This window comes from Genypterus blacodes, unplaced genomic scaffold (assembly GCF_046128005.1).
Source record: "Genypterus blacodes isolate CSIRO-AG114 ecotype Tasmania unplaced genomic scaffold, CSIRO-AGI_Gbla_v1 ptg000438l_1, whole genome shotgun sequence".
NCBI lineage: Eukaryota > Metazoa > Chordata > Actinopteri > Ophidiiformes > Ophidiidae > Genypterus > Genypterus blacodes.
In genome coordinates, this window is record NW_027467208.1 from 3,130,318 (window position 1) to 3,149,297 (window position 18,980).

General features: G+C 48.4%; 1 protein-coding gene across 1 annotated transcript in view; it reads left to right on the forward strand.

The window, feature by feature from the left end:
- The first annotated feature begins 5,014 nt into the window (after positions 1-5,014).
- Positions 5,015-18,980, forward strand: part of kcnq4 (potassium voltage-gated channel subfamily Q member 4) — a 32,521-nt gene continuing 18,555 nt past the window's right edge. The window contains exon 1 of the mRNA XM_076139350.1: positions 5,015-5,316. Within this exon, the coding sequence (XP_075995465.1) occupies positions 5,015-5,316 (302 nt within the window). The remainder of the gene's footprint in view (positions 5,317-18,980) is intronic.

The following is an 18,980-nucleotide window of genomic DNA, read 5'->3' on the forward strand; positions in this document are numbered from 1 at the left end:
TCACCACGCTGCTCATCCAGGTGCAATCTCAGGTAGACGCATCGCACCTTCACACCAAAACAATAACGTTTCACTTATTATTATCAATGTCATTAGTTCTTATTTAATAGGCAGGGTGAGAAATTTAAGCAGTTTTGGAACACCAGCAGGTCTCACCATGTAAGCCACAGAACAGTAATGGTGTACTTTGGTTGTTCTATCTACAGTAGCTTGAGGCTTGTGCTGTTCCTCCAAATCACCATCAGAGGGCAGCACTGATCTTACTAACTGCTACTGATGGATTATTAGGGGAGCTGATTTATTGCCAAACAGGTCTCAACGCTATTTTTCACCGGTAGCATTGTTTTAGCAGCATAGACAGACAAAATGCACAGCGAAACAATTTTCAGGCAAAAATGGAAAATCAATCCCCCCCCTGTGGCATAGTTATATAAACAATACTAATCTTGCGTGAGCTGCTTGTGCTGCTGGTGTTGGAATAGCTCGTCGTGGCTGAAAGGGCAAGGCGTTTAACAATAGAGTCACGGGTTCGTTGGCTGCTCACTGCTCAGTTCCTGCGAGATCAGTCTGCATTCCTTATCCGACCAAAATCTTAGAAGGAAGAGATTGGAATTATTGTGGAACAGAAAATGAAGTAGGGAGACAGAAGCGTAGAGCTCATTATGTCCCACAACATCTCAAGTAATCGCACTCAAGCAGCAGTATGTCAGCATTGAAGTTCAGAAGTTGTAAGGATTGTAACACCCACTTAAAAGTGCTTTAGAGAACCCCCCCTACACGCACACACACACACACACACACACACACACACACACACACACACACACACACACGCGCCGTGATAACGCGCTATATCACTCTGGTAAGACACGCAAACTACTGAGTGTGTGGGACCTATTTTGAATTGACTTAATCACTTAACAGCTCCTTTAATAAGTTCAGACTCCACGCTTTGTTAATGAGGATTGTGGAATTGTTTGAGCTTAAGTCGAGCGTGGGAAGGATTGTCTGCTGGTATTTGTCTTGGATGGCTCGTCTGGTCAGATCAAGGCAACCTGGGCCTGCTGAACTGGAGTCTGGTCTGGACCTTGTGACGGGGGCCTTAACACCAGCAGGTCTCACCATGTAAGCCACAGAACAGTAATGGTGTACTTTGGCTTTTGACCTTTTTTCCCTTTGCTGAGGTGTTGAGACATTTTTTTCTAATCCGTGAACATCATAACACAAGCTTTTCCCTGGTTCACACGCAGCTCAGAGTGCAGGATCAGCACCAGAATCACAGGCCACCACCAGACCATTAAGAGCAACGGAGGTTTTATTTGTTTCCTTAACTATTAAGGCTTTAAAGTCTATTTAAAAACCCGGAATTTAGGTCAATAAATACAATAATACATAGTTTAGCTTAGTGTAAAAATAACCTGATCTGTGTCTGTCTGAATGTTCTGGAACTCTCCAGGTCGCACCACGTCTCTGTGTTGCCATTTGTGCGTGTTTACTTGATCTTTTTATAGTTTTTGGTTGATGGAAGTGAGGTAGCGTCTACACGGCTGCAGGTCCCCTCCACCCCTCTGACCAGTTGTCAGTAAATGTTTGCATGTTCGTAGCTCCTGCTCCTGCTGTGCCGTTAAAAGTGGTGAAGAGTAGCTTACAAAAGGTCTTTTGACTGGTCATGAATGGGTCGCAGGGCGAGGTCCCCACCCCAGCTTCCTGTGTCGGTGCACTTGCTGAGTTTTATGGTTTACACTGGCATATTCCTGTTGTGAAATGTCAGATTGTCAAATTGATAAAGGAATAAAACTCCATCATGTACATTTTTAGCGCCTACCTGACGTTTGCAGTGTGTGGACCGAATGGAATCGAGCTCGCGGTTTGGCCGAGGTTGACACAGGACGGGACACCGTGTCGTCAAATTCATCCGCCTCCCTTCCCTCTTTTTATCCCACCGATGTTCTCCGTTAAGAAGAATCTGCGTTTAACAAAAGAGAAAACAGATTAGGAGCAGAAAAGAGATTAAATAAGACTCTGGTGTGGGAAAGTAAAGGTCCAAGTGCGCAGTGGAAATAAAAGGTTGGTGGGGGTCTGCCAGAGTGAGTCGTAGTGTAGTGTAGTGTAGTGTGTGTAACGCACAACTGCTGATGTGAGTATTTTTAAATTCCCTGAGTGGCTGTCGACTCCAAAAGCTCAGTGGGCTCTGTTGGGCGTGAGTGAATGTTGGTCACAGTGGAGAGAAAAGCGCAGTGGAAAAACAACAACAGAGCGGCGAGAGGCGGGCGTGAGGGGAACACAAGAGCCGCCTTCTAATGCCAGGGCCCCCTGCGGTCCAGCTTAGGTCACGCCCCCCCTCCATAACTCTGCCCTGAGTTGTGGAGGTGAGCCCGTCCCCTCATCATTTGTTTATTTTTACAATCAGGTGGTGTGATGTTGTATACGCTTGTGAATTCAACCATCCGCCCCGTGTCTGGGCTTGACCTCGCTCAGCTGTCGTGTGTTGTCATGGGTTCAGCCTTTTAGTCTTGTAGCCACAGTGCGAACATACCCCTGCCCCGGCTCGGAAGTGTTGATTACCGGCTGGAGGTGACACAGGAGCGGGGTATGGTAAACTGGAGCAAAGGTTTACCAGGCCCCAAAGATGATGTAAAACCTCAGAGGACTTACATCCACTTTGATGTAAAAGCTCTGAGGGAGGAGGGAAGCAGAGCAGAAACCTGTCTGTCCACACCGTCTCTCCCTGAGCCTGGGTGTCCCCCCCTCCCCCCTGGTCAGAAGAGAGGACACGGGGAAGGACGAGGAGGCAGAGTCTATTAAAGACAGAGGAGGAAAGGATGAGGAAAATGCGTTGGAGTGGGAGATTCCCATTAATGATCATAGGATGTTATTTGTTGATGTTTATGCCCCCCCCTAAATTTTAGCTACAAAGTTTTTGCACAAAGCCGAAGTTTGACAGCGTTTGTACCGTCTTCTTCTTCTCTGGTAATGTTGTTGTGCAATCATAAACAAAAGCAACCAGTGACTTGCAGCAATAACCAGTTTTCTCATTTGTGATAGTATTGGACTTTCAATACACAAACTTAATTAGAAGTATTTAGCAGAACAATTCATACTTACGGCCGTGTAACTCCGGCTCAATCTATATTAATACACAGCTGTCTACATATGATTCCATTCTATAGCCAGACGTAAGTCCATCAATCTGTAGGGGTAATACTGCGCCAAGAGTTAAGGATTAGTGATGCCGAGTTATGTAAGAGAAGTGCACCCTGGGAATAATGTCTAGATTTGTCAGCGGTGAGGGACTCCAGCTCCGCCGTGCTGCATTCCCCGAGTCATTCCACCGGCCTGCGTGTTTTATAAACTCCAGCAGACACAATGGACAGGGATGCACATACTGGAGATGATGGCTTGAATAACTTACCTCTGTTGTCATTATGGAAGCACTGTAAAACCTTCACAATGTCAAATATGTGCCTAGAATACGTGGACAGCTTCTATTTTTGTAATTCCTACTGGACACGCAGGGAATAATACTTCTATCTATCCTGAGAGTGACATATACTACATTTATTTTGGTGTTGTGAGGTGGATTAGAGTAGATTTGAAAGCTGGGGGATTTCCCCTCAGGATGGCGGTTTGCTACATGTGCAGGTTTTCACATGTGGCCTCTGGGTATCTGCCTGCTGATGTCATCACTTTTGGAAGCCAGATATATTTGGCCCCAACAAAGAGTTTTGGGGGACCACCTCAGCACTCATGCCCCCCCCCCACAGGTGATCTCTCTGCACGGCACAGCGGTTCATGCCTGTGTGTGTGTCAGACTCATAGATTTAGATCGTGTCTGCGTCCACCCCTGCACCTGTCCCCCAAAAAACCCCTGTAACCATGGATTCACACCCCCTCAGACAATAACACACAAGTGACACTATCCAAAAGAGTGACACACGGAACACTCCCCCCCGGATAACAAACACATTACAAATTTTAAAAGCAGTTGTTTAAAGTTCCAGAACAGCCCTGAGTTTCTTTATTCTTCCAGGGAAACTTCATAAACAAAAGCAAATGACGCTCCGGTCTCCCTCTCCCCCGTCACTGCGCGCATCCCTGCCCGTGCCCATCCCGCTCATGGAGTCCTCCCTCCCGCAGCCCCCTTTCCTCCGCTCCTGCGTGTCTAACCCGGCGGGGGGGGGGGGGGGTTCGGTTTCATCCTTAAAGCAGCGCTAACTGAGCCAGATGCACACAAAAATCAACCTCAGGCATTTATCCGGCAATTTTTCCTCTTTTGTTTTTCTGGTAGAGTTTCAGAGTTGGTCACCCGCGGTTCTTGAAGAATACTGATGGTCTTCTTCACCACTCTGCGCTCCACCCCGACAGAGAGGAGCGCAGGAACGGATAGAGAGGAGAGGAGGAGAGGCTGATGTGGTGCCTCAGCCTGCAAGTTTAACTAACCATCCGCTACAACGCTACTTCACGCCGGTTGTTATAGTTACCATACGTGGATGTCATCAGCTCCAATGCATGACAACTTTACTCGGCTGCTCTGCGTCCTAGTTTGGTGGATTCATTGCGTGTTAAAAGAGTTTTAACGGTAATGGATGCGATTTGTTTGACTTTATCAACCACAATCCGGTCAGTCTGCGGTAAGTTTGTGGCGGGATAGTAGTTTGTTAGCGGCGAACGCGCAAAAGTTAATGGTTAAATCGGTGTAATAGCGTCTGATTACTTCTCTCATCTTTGATTGTTAACAATGATCGGCGAAGGTCACGACTCAACGCGACGCACTGGTCCACTTACCGTGTTTGTTTTCTTTTGCGATCGCGATTTAATTTGCAGATAACTTTTTGGAATAAATCTAAAGTTAGTAACGTATGGCAAATAGCAAACATGACCGTTAGCCTACTCTTGTGTTGTGATTGGTAGATGTTTTAGTCCACTTTAACAGACTATGACTCGGTCAAAACTCGCTCTGCATTCCTGTGGATGATCCGAGTGAACGTAACAATCACATGTAGTTCAACTCGATATGTTAGGTAGTCCGTCAAACAACGGCGGCATCAGGATGTTGGTGCCACCGGCTTCAAACGACGACCGGCGGGTCGAGTTCGTGGCTCTCGCCACCGTCCACACCGAGAGAAGCGAGCCGTCCACCCCGGAGCGCGCACACCCGTCTCACCGCACGGGGCTGCTGGGAACCCCGCGGCCCGGACCGCCCGGTGCCCGGTCCAACACGACCGCCTCGAACAAACGGTACCGAAAGTTGCAAAACTACATGTACAACGTTCTGGAGAGACCAAGAGGATGGGCGTTCATCTACCACGCTTTCATGTAAGTGGAACCGTATTATTGTTGTAAATGAATGAGCAAATTAAACGCTAAAAACTCCACCTCTGGCAGCTGTTGTATCTCTTTTAAAGGTCTTATTAGAGTTGGAGAGCGAAAAGTTTCCAACGCATCTTGCAGACTTTCCCCCAAGCAGGTGTTTTGATCTGTAAACACCTGCAATCAATTAGAGTAATTGTCCAATTATGCACGTGCAGCTGCTTATTCTGCACTAATCCCACACACCTGTCATACATCATCTCAACACGGGGTCTGTGGTTCAATTTCCCCCTTGTCTCCATCTGATTAAATCACCAGGAGAGCCGTGGTATTAAATTCAATTTGTCCAAAACCACAGGGGATAATTGGTATTTATATCAAAGTCTCACTGTTAAACCTCTTTTTACTTTATGTAGTCCCTGCTTTGCTTTAAGTTGGTACGATCCACTCAGGAGTTTAGATATGAGGAGAGGCTGCTGTGTGTGTGTGTATGTGAGGCTGGGTAGGTTTGATTTGTTGTTATATTTCTGACAGGTGAAATAAATAAAATGTGGCCTAAAACGGCAGGAAATCTTTCATACTGACCCGAGCATTAACATTTATCCTTTATGAGTGATAGCTGATGAAAGTAAACCTGTTACACACATATACAGTAAAGATGAGGCTCAAACTTAAGTGTCTCCGTCTGCAGAGTGTTGCGTCACACCTTTGAACTCTCCTCTCCTTAGAATATACAGTTTCCCCACCCTCAGATCTGGCTTAAGTCGTCTCACTTTGTCCCTGGGTATGTTTTTGACTAAAGTGGTGAGACAGAAGCCGTGTTACAGCAGCAGCGGCGGCGGCGTTTGTGCTGGCACGCAGAAGACAGAGAGTTACGCGTGGGAGCTCCTTGGACCAGCTCGTGCTTTCCGTGTGGTTGTTTAGACAAGTACAGCTGTCTCCCTGCCAATGCCATCATGTGTTTATAAGGGGAGGGAAATCCCACTGCAGACCCACAGAGTTCATACGTGCTCTCATCTTATGGACCTACACAACTGCCACTTAGATTGTTGTATGTGTGTGTGTGGAGGTGACTTCTCTTGTTCTCTTTTGTTTCCCACTTAACACTGAAAACACGCTGTCGTCACGCAGACAAATCACGCCATGTGTATGATCTCCGGCCTTTATGTTCTATGACATAACTGGGTGTCGACGGCAGCGCGGCCATTGTTGTTATATCTCAGCAGGAGAAGGCATGGAAGGCGCTCAGAGGTGCCCGGCTCATGTTTCATATGCCACGGGCTCAAAGGCCGGACTTAACCGAGTTTGGAAGCCAGCGGCTCCGGTGACGGCCTGTTACATGTCGCACCGCAATAAGCACCTGAGCATAAAATCTCTCTCTCTCCATGTTGGTTTGCACGCACACACAGCTAGAGTCCCGTCTCCCCCCCTCCACACATCATCGCCCCCCCCGGAACTGTGCGTTTTGCTTTAATTGCATGCGAGGCGCTCACCGTATTGAGCAGCAGCGCCATGTGTGAGGAAATTTCATTGTATTAAGAAGCTCAATTACGGCAGCGTTGATCTATTGTAATTAAATTGAGCCGTGCACTGCTGTGTAGGGCGCTGTGCTAACTTCCCCTGATCCTTTAATTAGACCGCCGATGTGCAGGGGGGGAAGGAGGGGGCGGAGGGTGCTGGAACAGATGCTTTGCTTCTAAAGAGCTCCTCTTTGCAGGTGTCTGTTTGTGTAAGTTGGAGTGTGTGCAGGAAAGGGGTGAAGTAGGTCTCTGTTGTAATGTCTCTCCATGGGCGCCCACTTAGGTCCCACCGCTCACTCCTCAGTCCCCTCGCCCCCTCGCTCCCCCAACGAACATCTTAATACCTGGCCTCCAGAAGGTTCAGATGACAATACTGTAAACTTTGCCACATCTGTACGTCAACTTTGACTCCCGTGCAAAGGACACTTATTTAATCACTCCCCAGTACAACAGCTGTGTCCTCTCCTCTCCTCTCCTCTCCTCTCCTCTCGCTTCCCCCGATGTTTTGACGAAGAGCCTTGGCTTTGGTTAAGTGAGAAGTGAGCAGACTCAACTAAAAGCTTTGTTTCCGAGCTGCCAAGAGAATAAGTAGGGGCGACAACGCGGAGACTCATTAAAGGAGACAATGGTGTTCCTGGAAACGTCAGCGGCAGGGAAGAATTCCTTTGCTCGCCAACCCTAATCGGTTGCTTAGACACGCGGCTGGATGGTGCGTTCGTTGAGGTTTCCGTTTGAGACGTTGCGTGGACCATCTCGCCGTTAAGTGTCTCGTCTATTGTCACGGTCCCTTTACTCACTCACTGTAAAAGCTCTTTGTCACCTTCAGTTCTGTCTCAAAACCTGGTGTCTCTGTTTCACCAGCAGTAAACCCAAAATGTCGACAGAACTCAGAAGTCTTGTGTGTGTGTGTGTGGGTGTGTGTGTGTGTGTGTGTGTCTGTGTCTGTGTCTGTGTCTGTGTCTGGGGTCATTGGTTAGCAGTGGCGTGCACGGAGGTATGTGTGTGTCTGTCTGTGGCGTCTCTGCGTGCATTAAGAGCAATGTATGAGCTTTGCGTATGCGTGTCATTCTGATGGATCAGTTTCAGTGTTTCCCCTCACCTTTGACCCCGCCGGTGCCCGTTTCCACCATAGCCAGTGCCACATATAGATCATGTATGCCCCTGTAAGTTCACCTCATCCGGGGGTCCCTTGTGGTCTAAAATCAGGCTTCCAGTCGTGGCGTTCCTGAAGCTCTCACATTCACTTTCACTGCACTTTTGTCCCGTTTAAGTAAAGAAATACATACAATTGTTACTCTTTGCTTCATGACGCGTAATGACAGTGATCTAGTGAATGTGGATGGACAGGAAACAGCAGTCGGGACCAAGCAGGGACCAGACAGTGATTGAGTGCTTATATGGAGGGTGAAAATGTACCGTCCATGTATTATTGATGTCTAACAGGGGAGGAACAGAGATGAAGACTCAAATTATAAATGGGGGGACGTTTATTTTTTGTGAGCGTTTTACACTTGAGCTGGTGAAGCAGCATGATGAAGAAGCGTCACGTAGCCGCTCCGCTCCGCTCCGCTCCGCTCCTCAGGCTTTTGTTTAGGTTGAAATCCTCAGATGTTCCGTTAGACCGAGCGCCCAGGACACAACAGCTGCTCTCGTCCAAACAAAACGTATAGATGTGCGCTTACACATACCATCACTCCACAGTAATGGCACGTATGAAAGAAAGCTATAGTGCCTGCAGATGCAATGTTTACGCTTTTGAATCATGTACTCAGTAATCATTAGGCTGATGGGTGAGTAGACAGCGCTGTCCCACTCGTCTCTCTCTCTGTCCCCTCTCGTCTCTCATCTGAAATCGTATTCTTCCAAAGTTCCAAAGTTGACTCCTGGTGTATACATAAATCATGCAGGCTTTGCTTTGCTCGCCTCACCTGTCAGGCCCAGCGTTCATCAGACGGGTGGCGTGTGTGCGGGAATCCCTTCACTTTTTAACCTTTCATGGCCCAGGCCCCCGTGATGGTGTGTGTTTATGAGAGCTCCAGCCTAAAGACTCATTATTTATAGATGTGGAGGGAGATACCCACCGGAGGACTCCCGGCTTTATGTCTCCCCACGGCTTCCGCGCAGGTTTTTAGAAGTATCCACAGTGAGAGTTGAGTCTTCCTGCCTCTTCCTGCACGCCAAATGCATTTTGCGAGGCTTTTACATCGAAGGTGAATCGCCTGTCTGACATTATTAAGGGCGATTAACCCGGACAGCTTTGTTGATTGAATAGCTTTCGCCCCCCCCCCCCCCCCTTTATAGCTCCATCCTTGCATTCCGCCGCTCCTGTAAATTCACGTTGATCCCACTAATCCTCCGGCTGCACTCTGCTCTGCCTCTTCAGGGTTTGCAGGCACATGACACAGAATCCACCAAAACTCTCCCCAAAAGCTTTTTCCTCTTTCACCGTTAATGGAGGATCGCCTTTCTTTTAGGGATGTTTGCACTCTTTGTCGGTGTATGAATGTGTTTTTTATTGATGGCTAAGTAAGCGGAAAAGAGGTGAGAGAGAGGGAGGGGTGGGGGTAGAGAGAGAGGCGCGGTAAAGTGGTGGAGGGAGAAAGCCACTCTGGTTTTTAACCTGCTCAGGACTGTGGATGAGAAGCTCAGCGTTCATTTACAGCCAATGCCTTTTTTTGTTTATCTGTTCACCTCAGCAGGGTTGTGTAAATTCTGCTCCATTAAGGATCCTTTATAGCCCGGCCTTTGCTCTCTCTCTCCTCCCTCCCTCCCTTTCCTCTCTCATTTGCAGGACGTCCCTGTCTAATTGGCTCCTCATTCTCCTCCACCCACTGCTGATTAGCTTCAAAGAGCTCCGTCACTAATACATACATTTATATATAAATACCTCCTCCAGCTGTGACCTCTCCTGCTTGTTCCACTCAGTCTTTCCCAGTTGGTGTAGTGATATTTTAAGTTCTTTGAGTCATTAAGGTGTTATCTAAACCTCTCCCTGTTACCCTTGAAACTTGAGCGTTTCCCTAATGAGCATTTTGAGTCTGTATTGCGAAAAACACACAAACTCTACAGCCGCTGCGCTGCTTGTTTGAGGGAATATCTTTGGCATTTCCTTTGATTTGTGCGAAGGAGGAACTGGCCTCCAGTTAAGCCGCTAATGAGATTAAGACCAGAGTAACTGGATTGGGCAAGAACAGATGAGTTTGTTCTGGTTTGTGTTCTTAAGATTTTAAAGATTTGCTCTCAGAGACAGGCACGGTGTCAGGTTTATGTCAAGATGTCGGATGTGCTGCCGCTCTTCCTCTGAGGGAAGACCAATAACAGTTTCACTAAATGGTTAAATGATCTTTGATTAAAAAGCAGGTTTAGATTTGTTCAGCTTCTTCTCTCAGTTGTGCTGATGTTGCATTCTGCAGCGATGACGTTTTAACCTCCTCGCACCGAGCTGTGGCTTTAATGTTCCACAGAGGCACCTGCTACCTGCTACCACCGGTGTGTGTGACCCAGAGGACAAGCAGGAGGAGGAAGAGGAGGAGGAGGAGGAGGAGGAGGGGAGAGCGAGCCAGCCAGAGTGTGATTTTGGGCCATGAGCTGAGGATCAGTGATAATAATGATAATGTGAGACGCTATTGATCCTTTTAGGAAAAATCTCTTTCCGCCCGTCCCATTCTAGAACAGCAGCCCAGGAGCTGCTCGGGATCCAGTGTCTTGCTCAAGGACACTTCAGCGTGGCAGGTGTTTTTTTCGAATGCTCAAAGTGAGGAAAGTGACGTTTGTAGCCTGGCTAGATGTCCTTCAAAGGTGTGTTTCAGTGTGCGTGTGTGTGTGTGTGTGTGTGTGTGTGTGTGTGTGTGTGTGTGTGTTCTGTGTGTGTGAGGGGTGGACAGAAATGTGTTGAAAGAGCGCAAGAATGATAAGGAGGGAGGAGAGTCGAGGTTAGTTTCTGTATTAATTTCTCCTTTCGGGGCAGAACGTGTCTCTCTGGGGAGTGGACTGTCTGTCCCGGGATGGCCGACCGGGAATCAAGTTTCCTCCGCTCATACAGGCCATCTCTCCGTGCTCACTTTCACCCAGGAACAGGAAACACAAGCACACACACACACACACGAATGAGACTTTGAATCCGTCATGCCGGCCCCTCCTAAACAGCAGTAATCTGTGTAATGTTGCTGTAAATTATTCAAGGAAAAACTGTTTATTTTCAGTCAGGAGCCACCAAATATTCTCGATCTGGACCCGCCGGGCCGTCGCAGCCAAGAGAAAACTCCTCAAGCCGCTCTCCTGGATCTTTTTCACCGCCTTTCTCCGTATTTAATCTCCCTCCCTTGTGCAGTAAGTGGCATCTCCAGCTTCTGCAGAGGTGGCATGTTTGCCTAAGGAGACGTAGTACAGAAGCTGCAAATAGTGACAAATTGTTCTGTCACTTTCCCGTAGCAGTCATTCATTTCTTAAACATTTGCCGTAGGTTAGGGACTTGTTAATTTTCTGGGGTTTTTGCCAGCGTGTCCCCGGCGCTCTAAGGAGGCTTTATTATGGTCCGAGCAGCGCCGCCCTGTTAGCGCTAATACACGTCCTCTTTAACGCCGGTATGGAGAAGATGCTGCGCTGGAACTTTGTTGTGACCGTCCAGATTTGTCTCGGAAGAATCGGCCCATTCATGCAACGTCTAAACGGAAAGGTTCTGACATTTACACACACACAATGGCCTGATGTCCAGATTAAGTGCGGACTCTTTTGAAATGGTTGCTGTCTGTCTGAATAATGAGACTGAACAAGATCTCTATGAAATGTTGCCAAGGCACAATCCAGGCAGCATCAGGACCATGGACAGAATAAATCTCTGTCTCTCTGTCGCTGTCTGTCTCTCTCTGAGCCCGTCTTTCTCTCTCCCTGTCTCGTTGTAGAGCAGAATAACAGGATGGAGACGAGGTGCAACTGCAGCCTCGTAGACCGTACTGTCGTCAGCGTAATGGTGTTCGCACCACATCACGTTGGAAACAAGTTACTATGATAGAGCTTTGCTGAAAACACTGTTTGGTACTTTATGGTCCAATCCTACCAACCACCACGTCAGCGCTGTCCTAGTTTCCTTCCTTCGTTTTAGTATTTCTATATATTCACTAAAGAATGAAATGAAGCGGGTGTGGCTGCCAGTTTTGTTTCTGCTCCATGCGCTATCAGATGATCAGACAGGCTCTTTGTTTGAAGGCCACCGAGGCCTTTTGTGCCGTCTGGTGTTTTGATCCTGGTCTCTGCCAAACTTCACCCAACACCTTTCCCTCCTGCTGCTTCTGATCAAACTCCTACCGCTCCGCTCCGACTGTGAGGTAAAGGGCGGACGATTAGGAGACAACAGACGCTCCTGACAGTTAAGTTACGGTGCAAATGAGTTTGAGTGTAAATGGTGTCAGGAGCCAGGGGCAGAAGCTGGAGTCACCCAGTGTGAATGTTCACAGCTGCCGTGTCATTTAATAGACCCCCGGTTAACTCCTGTTTAGATACGCTGGCAGAGAACCGTCCTCACCGCGGGCACGCCGTCACTCACTGTGCTCCAACTCTCAATGACCCCCCCCCCGGCCTGCACGTGTTGACAAGAATGTCAGTTATTGTCTCTGTTATCAGGTATTTATTAGGCGTTGATGGTCCAGACTCTCTGTTTATTAGGAAACAAACATCCAGGAGTTCTCGTTTAGTGAACAGGGTGATTAGGGGAAGTTTGCCATTTCCTCATCAAGGAGTTCTCGTTTAGTGAAGAAGGATGAGTCTGTAGCCTCCTCATCATCATTATTAGGCCTGACCCTGACTGCACCTGTGCTCAGCTGATTATCACCTGCTGCTTTATGTAAGTCTGTGAAAGTTCATTCTGTCTCTCCTCATGACAAAACATTCAGTCAGAGAGATTCAAGGAGATAAGAGAGGATGGATTCAGAGACCTGATAGAGCTTTGACCTCCACACTGGTGAACTCTATCAACCCTGCCTCTGAAGACTAAACACTACATGTGAGAAGAAACGGATTCTCATTGCACGGAGCATCAAATGGAGACTGAGCTGAAGCTTTTGTTTCTGCCCGTCAGGCCCTGTAGCTCTCCTGGCTCCTAACTTCACTGCTTTTCAGTAGCTTGACAGAAGCTCAGCTATTTTCAAAACAATATAGCTTTTCATACTCAGCAGTGTATGCAGAGCTACATGAGTATGATTTTCCACAACTTCATGAATCCAGTGACATGTAACACAACTGTCCACTTTAGTTGTTTTGCTTGTTTTCAGACAGAAATCAGTGTGTGTGCGTGTGTGTGTTCCCCTGTTTTTGAAATCACACTAGTTACAAATGTTGTAGCTTGTAGTGTAGCTAAGCACTTTATTAAGAGAGTAACTCGGCTGCAGCTTGTCCACCAGTAGCTTGTAGCTTTCCAAAAAGCTACCTGACTCATCTTTTAGAGTAAAAAAAACCTTTGTCCTTGTCCCCTCTCCTCTCCTCTCCTCTCCTCTCCTCTCCTCTCCTCTCTCCACCTCTGTCTCTGCTCTCCGTCTGTGCAGGGATACCCCAGGTCTCCATGTCTCCCTGCTGCTGCTGGGCCTGTCTGCCTGCACCCCTGCACATGTACCGCTCGGCATAAGTGTTGTTAAGATCGTTTTAATTTATAACGGCAGTCTCTATAAACATATGAGGAAGCTGCACCATGGAGACAGAGCTCAAACAACATCACAATGTAGCACAGTATTTATAAGGCCTGCCTGCCTCGCCTCGCCTCGCCTGGACAGAGCCCTTTGCAGTGTGTGTACATGTGTGTGGGTGTCTGTTTGTGTGTCGTCGCTCATGTGGTGTGTGTGTGTGAGTGTGTCTGTGCTGTCAAGGAAAGGTCCCGCTTGTTCCATGCACCCTTGCAGAATGTGTGCGAATTCATGCATGTATGAGTTTATGGAGGTTGTGTGTGTGTGTGTGAGTGAGTGTGTGTGTGTTTATGTGTGTTTATGTGTGTGAGGCCAGTGGCACTGTGGGCAACGCATAAATAATAACCAAATGTTAACGATGAAGGCGCAATGACACAAAGGGCCCGTCTGTGTTGTTTGTTTGTTTTCAGCTCTCCTGGTCTGAAATGAAATATTTAGCGCTGCCTCTTCTTCTCAGCTTCATTCGGTTGAACTTTTCCTTCCGTCCGTTTGCTCGCCCCTCTTTTATTTTGGTCCATTCCCACCAGAGCCTCTCTCTGTTTGCTCTTCACTCTCTCACCCGTCTCCCTTAATGCCATCTCATACCTTCTCTCTCTCTCTCTCTCTCTCTCTCTCTTCCTCTTCTTTTTGTTGTTCACACTCCTGTCCTAATTGCTCGACATGGCAGTGATTCCTTATCAGTGTGCTCCTTTATCAAGAGAGGAGGAGAGAGAGACAGAGAGAGAGAGACAGACAGAGAAAGAGAGAGAGAAAGAGAGGGAGAGGAACCTCTGCCAAAAGTCACTCTGCCCCGGTGTTCCAGCATCTTCTGCTTCTGCTCTGCGTGTCGCCTCTGTTTCACTATAAATATTTAAATATAATGAAGACTTATTGATTACTGTCTGGTAGAATAACTGATGTCAAAACATGTTTTGGTGTAGAAAACACAGAATTGTAATCTGTCCAAGTGTGAAACCAACACAAACATGAATCTGCCACATGAAACTGTCTGCGTCCCTGCAGGTGCTGATGTCATACACACACACACGCGCACGCACACGTGCGCGCACACACACACACACACACACACACACACACACACACACACACACACACACACAAACACGCACTAAATCTGTCTCTACCTGCCGACAACATGTTGACCCTGCATGTGTGTGCGGGCGTGTGTGTGTGTATGTGTGTGTGTGTGTGTGTTTGTGTGCATGTGTCAATGGGTCTTCTCTTGGCTTGGAGATTAAAGCAGTGTCAGCAAGTGTGTGAAGAGACCTCACAGACGATCCCTCTCTCTCTCTCTCTCTCTCTCTCTCTCTCTCTCTCTCTCTCTCTCTCACTCCCTCTCTCCCTCTCTCTCTCTCTCTCTCGCTCTCTCTCTCTCCCTCTCTCTCTCTCTTTTCCATTCTGGCTCTCCTCATCTCACTGTCAACCCGCTTGTCCAATTCATTATCCAGCCACCACTCTCCGTCTCTCACAGCCTGTTTTGTTCATTATTATCCAACTCTTGCCTGACTGATCCTCCCTGCGCTCCTTTATCCCGTTTGTTCCTCCCTCTCCCCTGTCCTCCCGCTGTGTTTCACTACTTTCTCCCCTCTTCTCCTCTGATCTCTCCATCTTACACACACACACACACACGTGGTTACAGACGTTACAGTGCTTCAGACGGAGCAGAATACGTCACGGTGCTCAGATATACTTAATCCCCGTGTGGACTAAAGAGTTCAATCTCGGTGAACTTTTATATTTGGCTCACTTGGGAAAGGTTAAGAACGGCAAGGATGAAGGGAAGAGCGAGAAGGAGAGAGGCCAAGGTAGAGAGAGAGAAAGAGAGAGAGAGAGAGGGAGAGACTGGGCAGTGGCACAATGGAAAATGGAAGACAGAGCTGAGAGATCTGAGAGAGAGCAGGAGGTGGACAGAGGGAGGATGAGGTTCAGCAGAGGGGATGAATAATTCAGAAGAGTATTATCTCCTCTCCGCTCTCATCCCTCCGTTCCCCCCTCTCTCTCTCTGGCGTGTCACCTAATTGGTTGTAATGAGGTAAAGAGGGGAGCGGGTGTGGCTGAGAGGCCTACAAGTGGTCCACTCTGATCCTGGCCCCCCTTGAGCCACACTCAGGAGAGGAGGAGAGGAGGAGAGGAGGAGAGGAGGCCCTGGTGGCCCCCCTGGCCCCCCTGGCCCCCTTGCTTTGTGGCCCCCCGTGTTCAGAGTCCGTAGAGTAACTTGAATGCAGGACTTGGAAAGTGGACAGAACGTGTAAACTTTCTGAACGCTCTTTATCCTGCTCTGTGTTTTTATAAGCTTACAGTTGGGTGCCTGTGTGTGTGTGTGTGCGCATGTGTGTGTGTGTCTCGGATTGGAAACAAAGCGACGGCGCTGAGTGCGGACGAGGCATTTACGAGACATAATCAAGGCAAAAGTGAAGGTGTTGAAAAACAAACTTCCTGTGCTTTATACAGAAAGGAAACACGTGGTGAAGAGCAACAACACAGGGATGCGGCCATACACGTTGTTCACACAGACACACACACACACACACACACACACACACACACACATGCTTGGGATGTGAATTATACACGGTGTCTTTATATACTGTTGTTTCAGCACTATAAATCAGTTCAATTCACTTTTTACCATTGACACACACTAGGATTGCACTCTGAGTGTGTGTGTGTGTGTGTGAGTGTGAGTGTGTGTGTGTGTGAGTGTGTGCATCGTGGCAGAGCAGGGCTTCACTGCATGGTGATGTAAGCTCTTGCGTCTCTGGACTCTGTCTTTAAATTACATACAACATAAAGACATGAGCAGTTAGACAAAGACACCCACACACACACACACACACACACACACACACACGAGCAGTTAGTCTGACAGGGAAGAACAGCAGCACAGAGTAACACAGTGCAGCTGTCTGTGTGATGTGACCTCAGCCTCAGTGTTCCTGAGCTATCAGGAGGTAATAAGAGCGTGAGGAGATAGAGAGAGAGGCGGAGGGCAGACGGGCTCTCGCCCAACTCATCGCCAACTTCCTATCATTCCCGGGGCGATACAGGGATCATCATCAAAGAGGGAATACCGGCGTTGGGGAGCACGGGGTCGTTGCCGTGGTAACATAATGACAACACAGTGACGGCGGCGCTGCAGAGACGAGCCCTCGGAATTTTGGGAGTAATTTAGGAGTATTCCCCAGGGTTGGCGCTGGATTTACTGCATGTTTGACACGGCTCTAAGCACCGCCCGCCCTGGTGTGTCTGCCGGTGGAGATTTGAGGAAACATAAATATGAGCTGGTTGAAGATGGTGGTGTTCATTTATGTGTCAGACATTACAGATCGGATAGTAAATAGAATATTGTGACGGCGCTCATTGTGTCCTATTGTGTGAATGCTGTCAGCTCCTCCAGATCTGCTGACCACCCGTGTCGTGTGTGTATGTGTGTGTGTGTGTGTGTGTGTGAGACTCCCCCCCCCTCTGCTCCCCTCTGCTGGGCCAATCCCATTACCCCCCACTTCAGATGTTGCAGCCAGTTCCTTTTCTTTTCTGGAGTTGTTTCAGTCGTCAGTAGCGGCACTCTGACCCGCAGCAATCCATCACCGGAGATCCCCGCTGCCATGGTAACCCGATTAGACCTGTCACAGAGTAATGATGATTAGGCTGAAATTCACTCTGAGCTCTGGTCAAGGAGGGGTGGAAGTTTCTCCTGCACGGCCGAGCAGCGACAACCTTTGGTGCAGGTGTGTGTGTGTGTGTGTGGCTCGCTGGTGCCACACACACATCGGAGTGTGAGGCGGTGGGCCAAACTCCTTCTAAAGGGTGTGTGTGGACTGTGCTAATTAGTTAGCCTGTGCTTACAATGTAACAGCTGGATGTCTGAGCTCTCAGCACTTTGCCTCCAGCCTGTTAGCGTCTCACACACAGATTGGCCGGAATCAGGAAAAGCAACACACAAGCAACTGGAGACACGCTTCAGGTGTTGGGATGGGAGGCTGTGTGTGTGTGTGTGTGTGTGTGTGTGTGTGTGTGTGTGTGTGTGTGTGTGTGTGTGTGTGTGTGTGAGTGTGAGTGTCTGTGTGTCTGTGTGTGTGTGTGTGTGTGTGTGCGTGCGTGCGTGCGTGCGTGCGTGTATGTGGATGATAAGCAGCCTATTCTGGATTTATAATAGGCCGGATTCCTTCCAGCTTGGTGGAGCGGTGATGGCGACATTAGGAGCCTTAATCACGCGTTTGGTAATATTTCACATTTGCTGTAATTCATGTGAACACTTCATCACACAGAATGGCCCCGAGGCTGTAAACCCCCCACCCATCTGGTTTTCACACCAGGTCACAACACCACTAATCAAACCAAAAGAATTGTGGGCAATTACTGTTTATCCACGTCCGGCATAAACGACAATAGACACACACACACACACACACACACACACACACACACACACACATAAGCGTTCTCACGTTGTGGATTTATCTCTCCTCTGTGGTTTCGCTTCCATTTCGCTCCATTTGCCGGTTAGATATGCGACCAAATTGCACATAATTCTGGCCTCCCGACCCATCCGACACACACACATTTGCATAGAGCCAAACACACCACTCAGTGCAGCAAACACACTACAGTGCAGTGATATGTAAGATGGTGTTGTTGCAGTGTCAGTGTGCAGTGGATGGAGGTTTTTCAGGTTGATTTCAGGGATCAAATCTGTTGATGAGAAGATAATCTGCGGTTTCAGAGGGTCACTGAACGCACCGTGGTGAGTTTTTAAGTGTAATGAGCAGTAATGATGAATTCCCTCTCTCTCTCCCATTAGAGGTCTAATTATCCCAAATTGCTTGGATGTGTAATTATGTCTCGGCCTCGGTCCAAAAATACCCGGAATTCACAGAATTCTTCCTCTGTCGTTAGCCGGGAATGAGAGAAAAGTTCCTCTGTCCCGGTTGAAGACGCTGATCAATCACTGAAATGAAACCAATCTGCACATCTGCTGAGGAGAGAGCGACTGTGGGAACTCTCTGCTGAATGAGACGCAGGAAACAAGGGGCTCAATTATGACGCTGGCTGAGTGGAGGCCCTCCGTGTGTGTGTGTGTGTGTGTGTGTGTGTGTGTGTTGACAGCCCGTGCTCTCATGGCGGCTGTGACTGGGTGTAACATTCTCCAGCAAGGAAAATGTATCAGTCTAATTGGCACGTTGTTTGAAATGCATCACCCGCCGTCAGACGGTGGAACAGCGTGGCAGCGAACGTGGCGGACGAGCGGCGGAGAGGAGAGGATTAATGGGCTGATGACGGAGGGCGAGGGCCCAGTGGGAGCGTGCGGCGGGCGGGCGGGCGTGCGAGGTCCGAGCGTGTTGCACTCTGGTGTGAGGAGCCTTTCTGTGTGTGTGTGTGTTTGTGTGTGTGTGTGTAGCTACTATAAGTAACAAAGGAAACGATTTGGGGGCAAGTGTCAGACGGCGCTTGTTCGTGAAGCAAACAGCCGCGGTTGCAC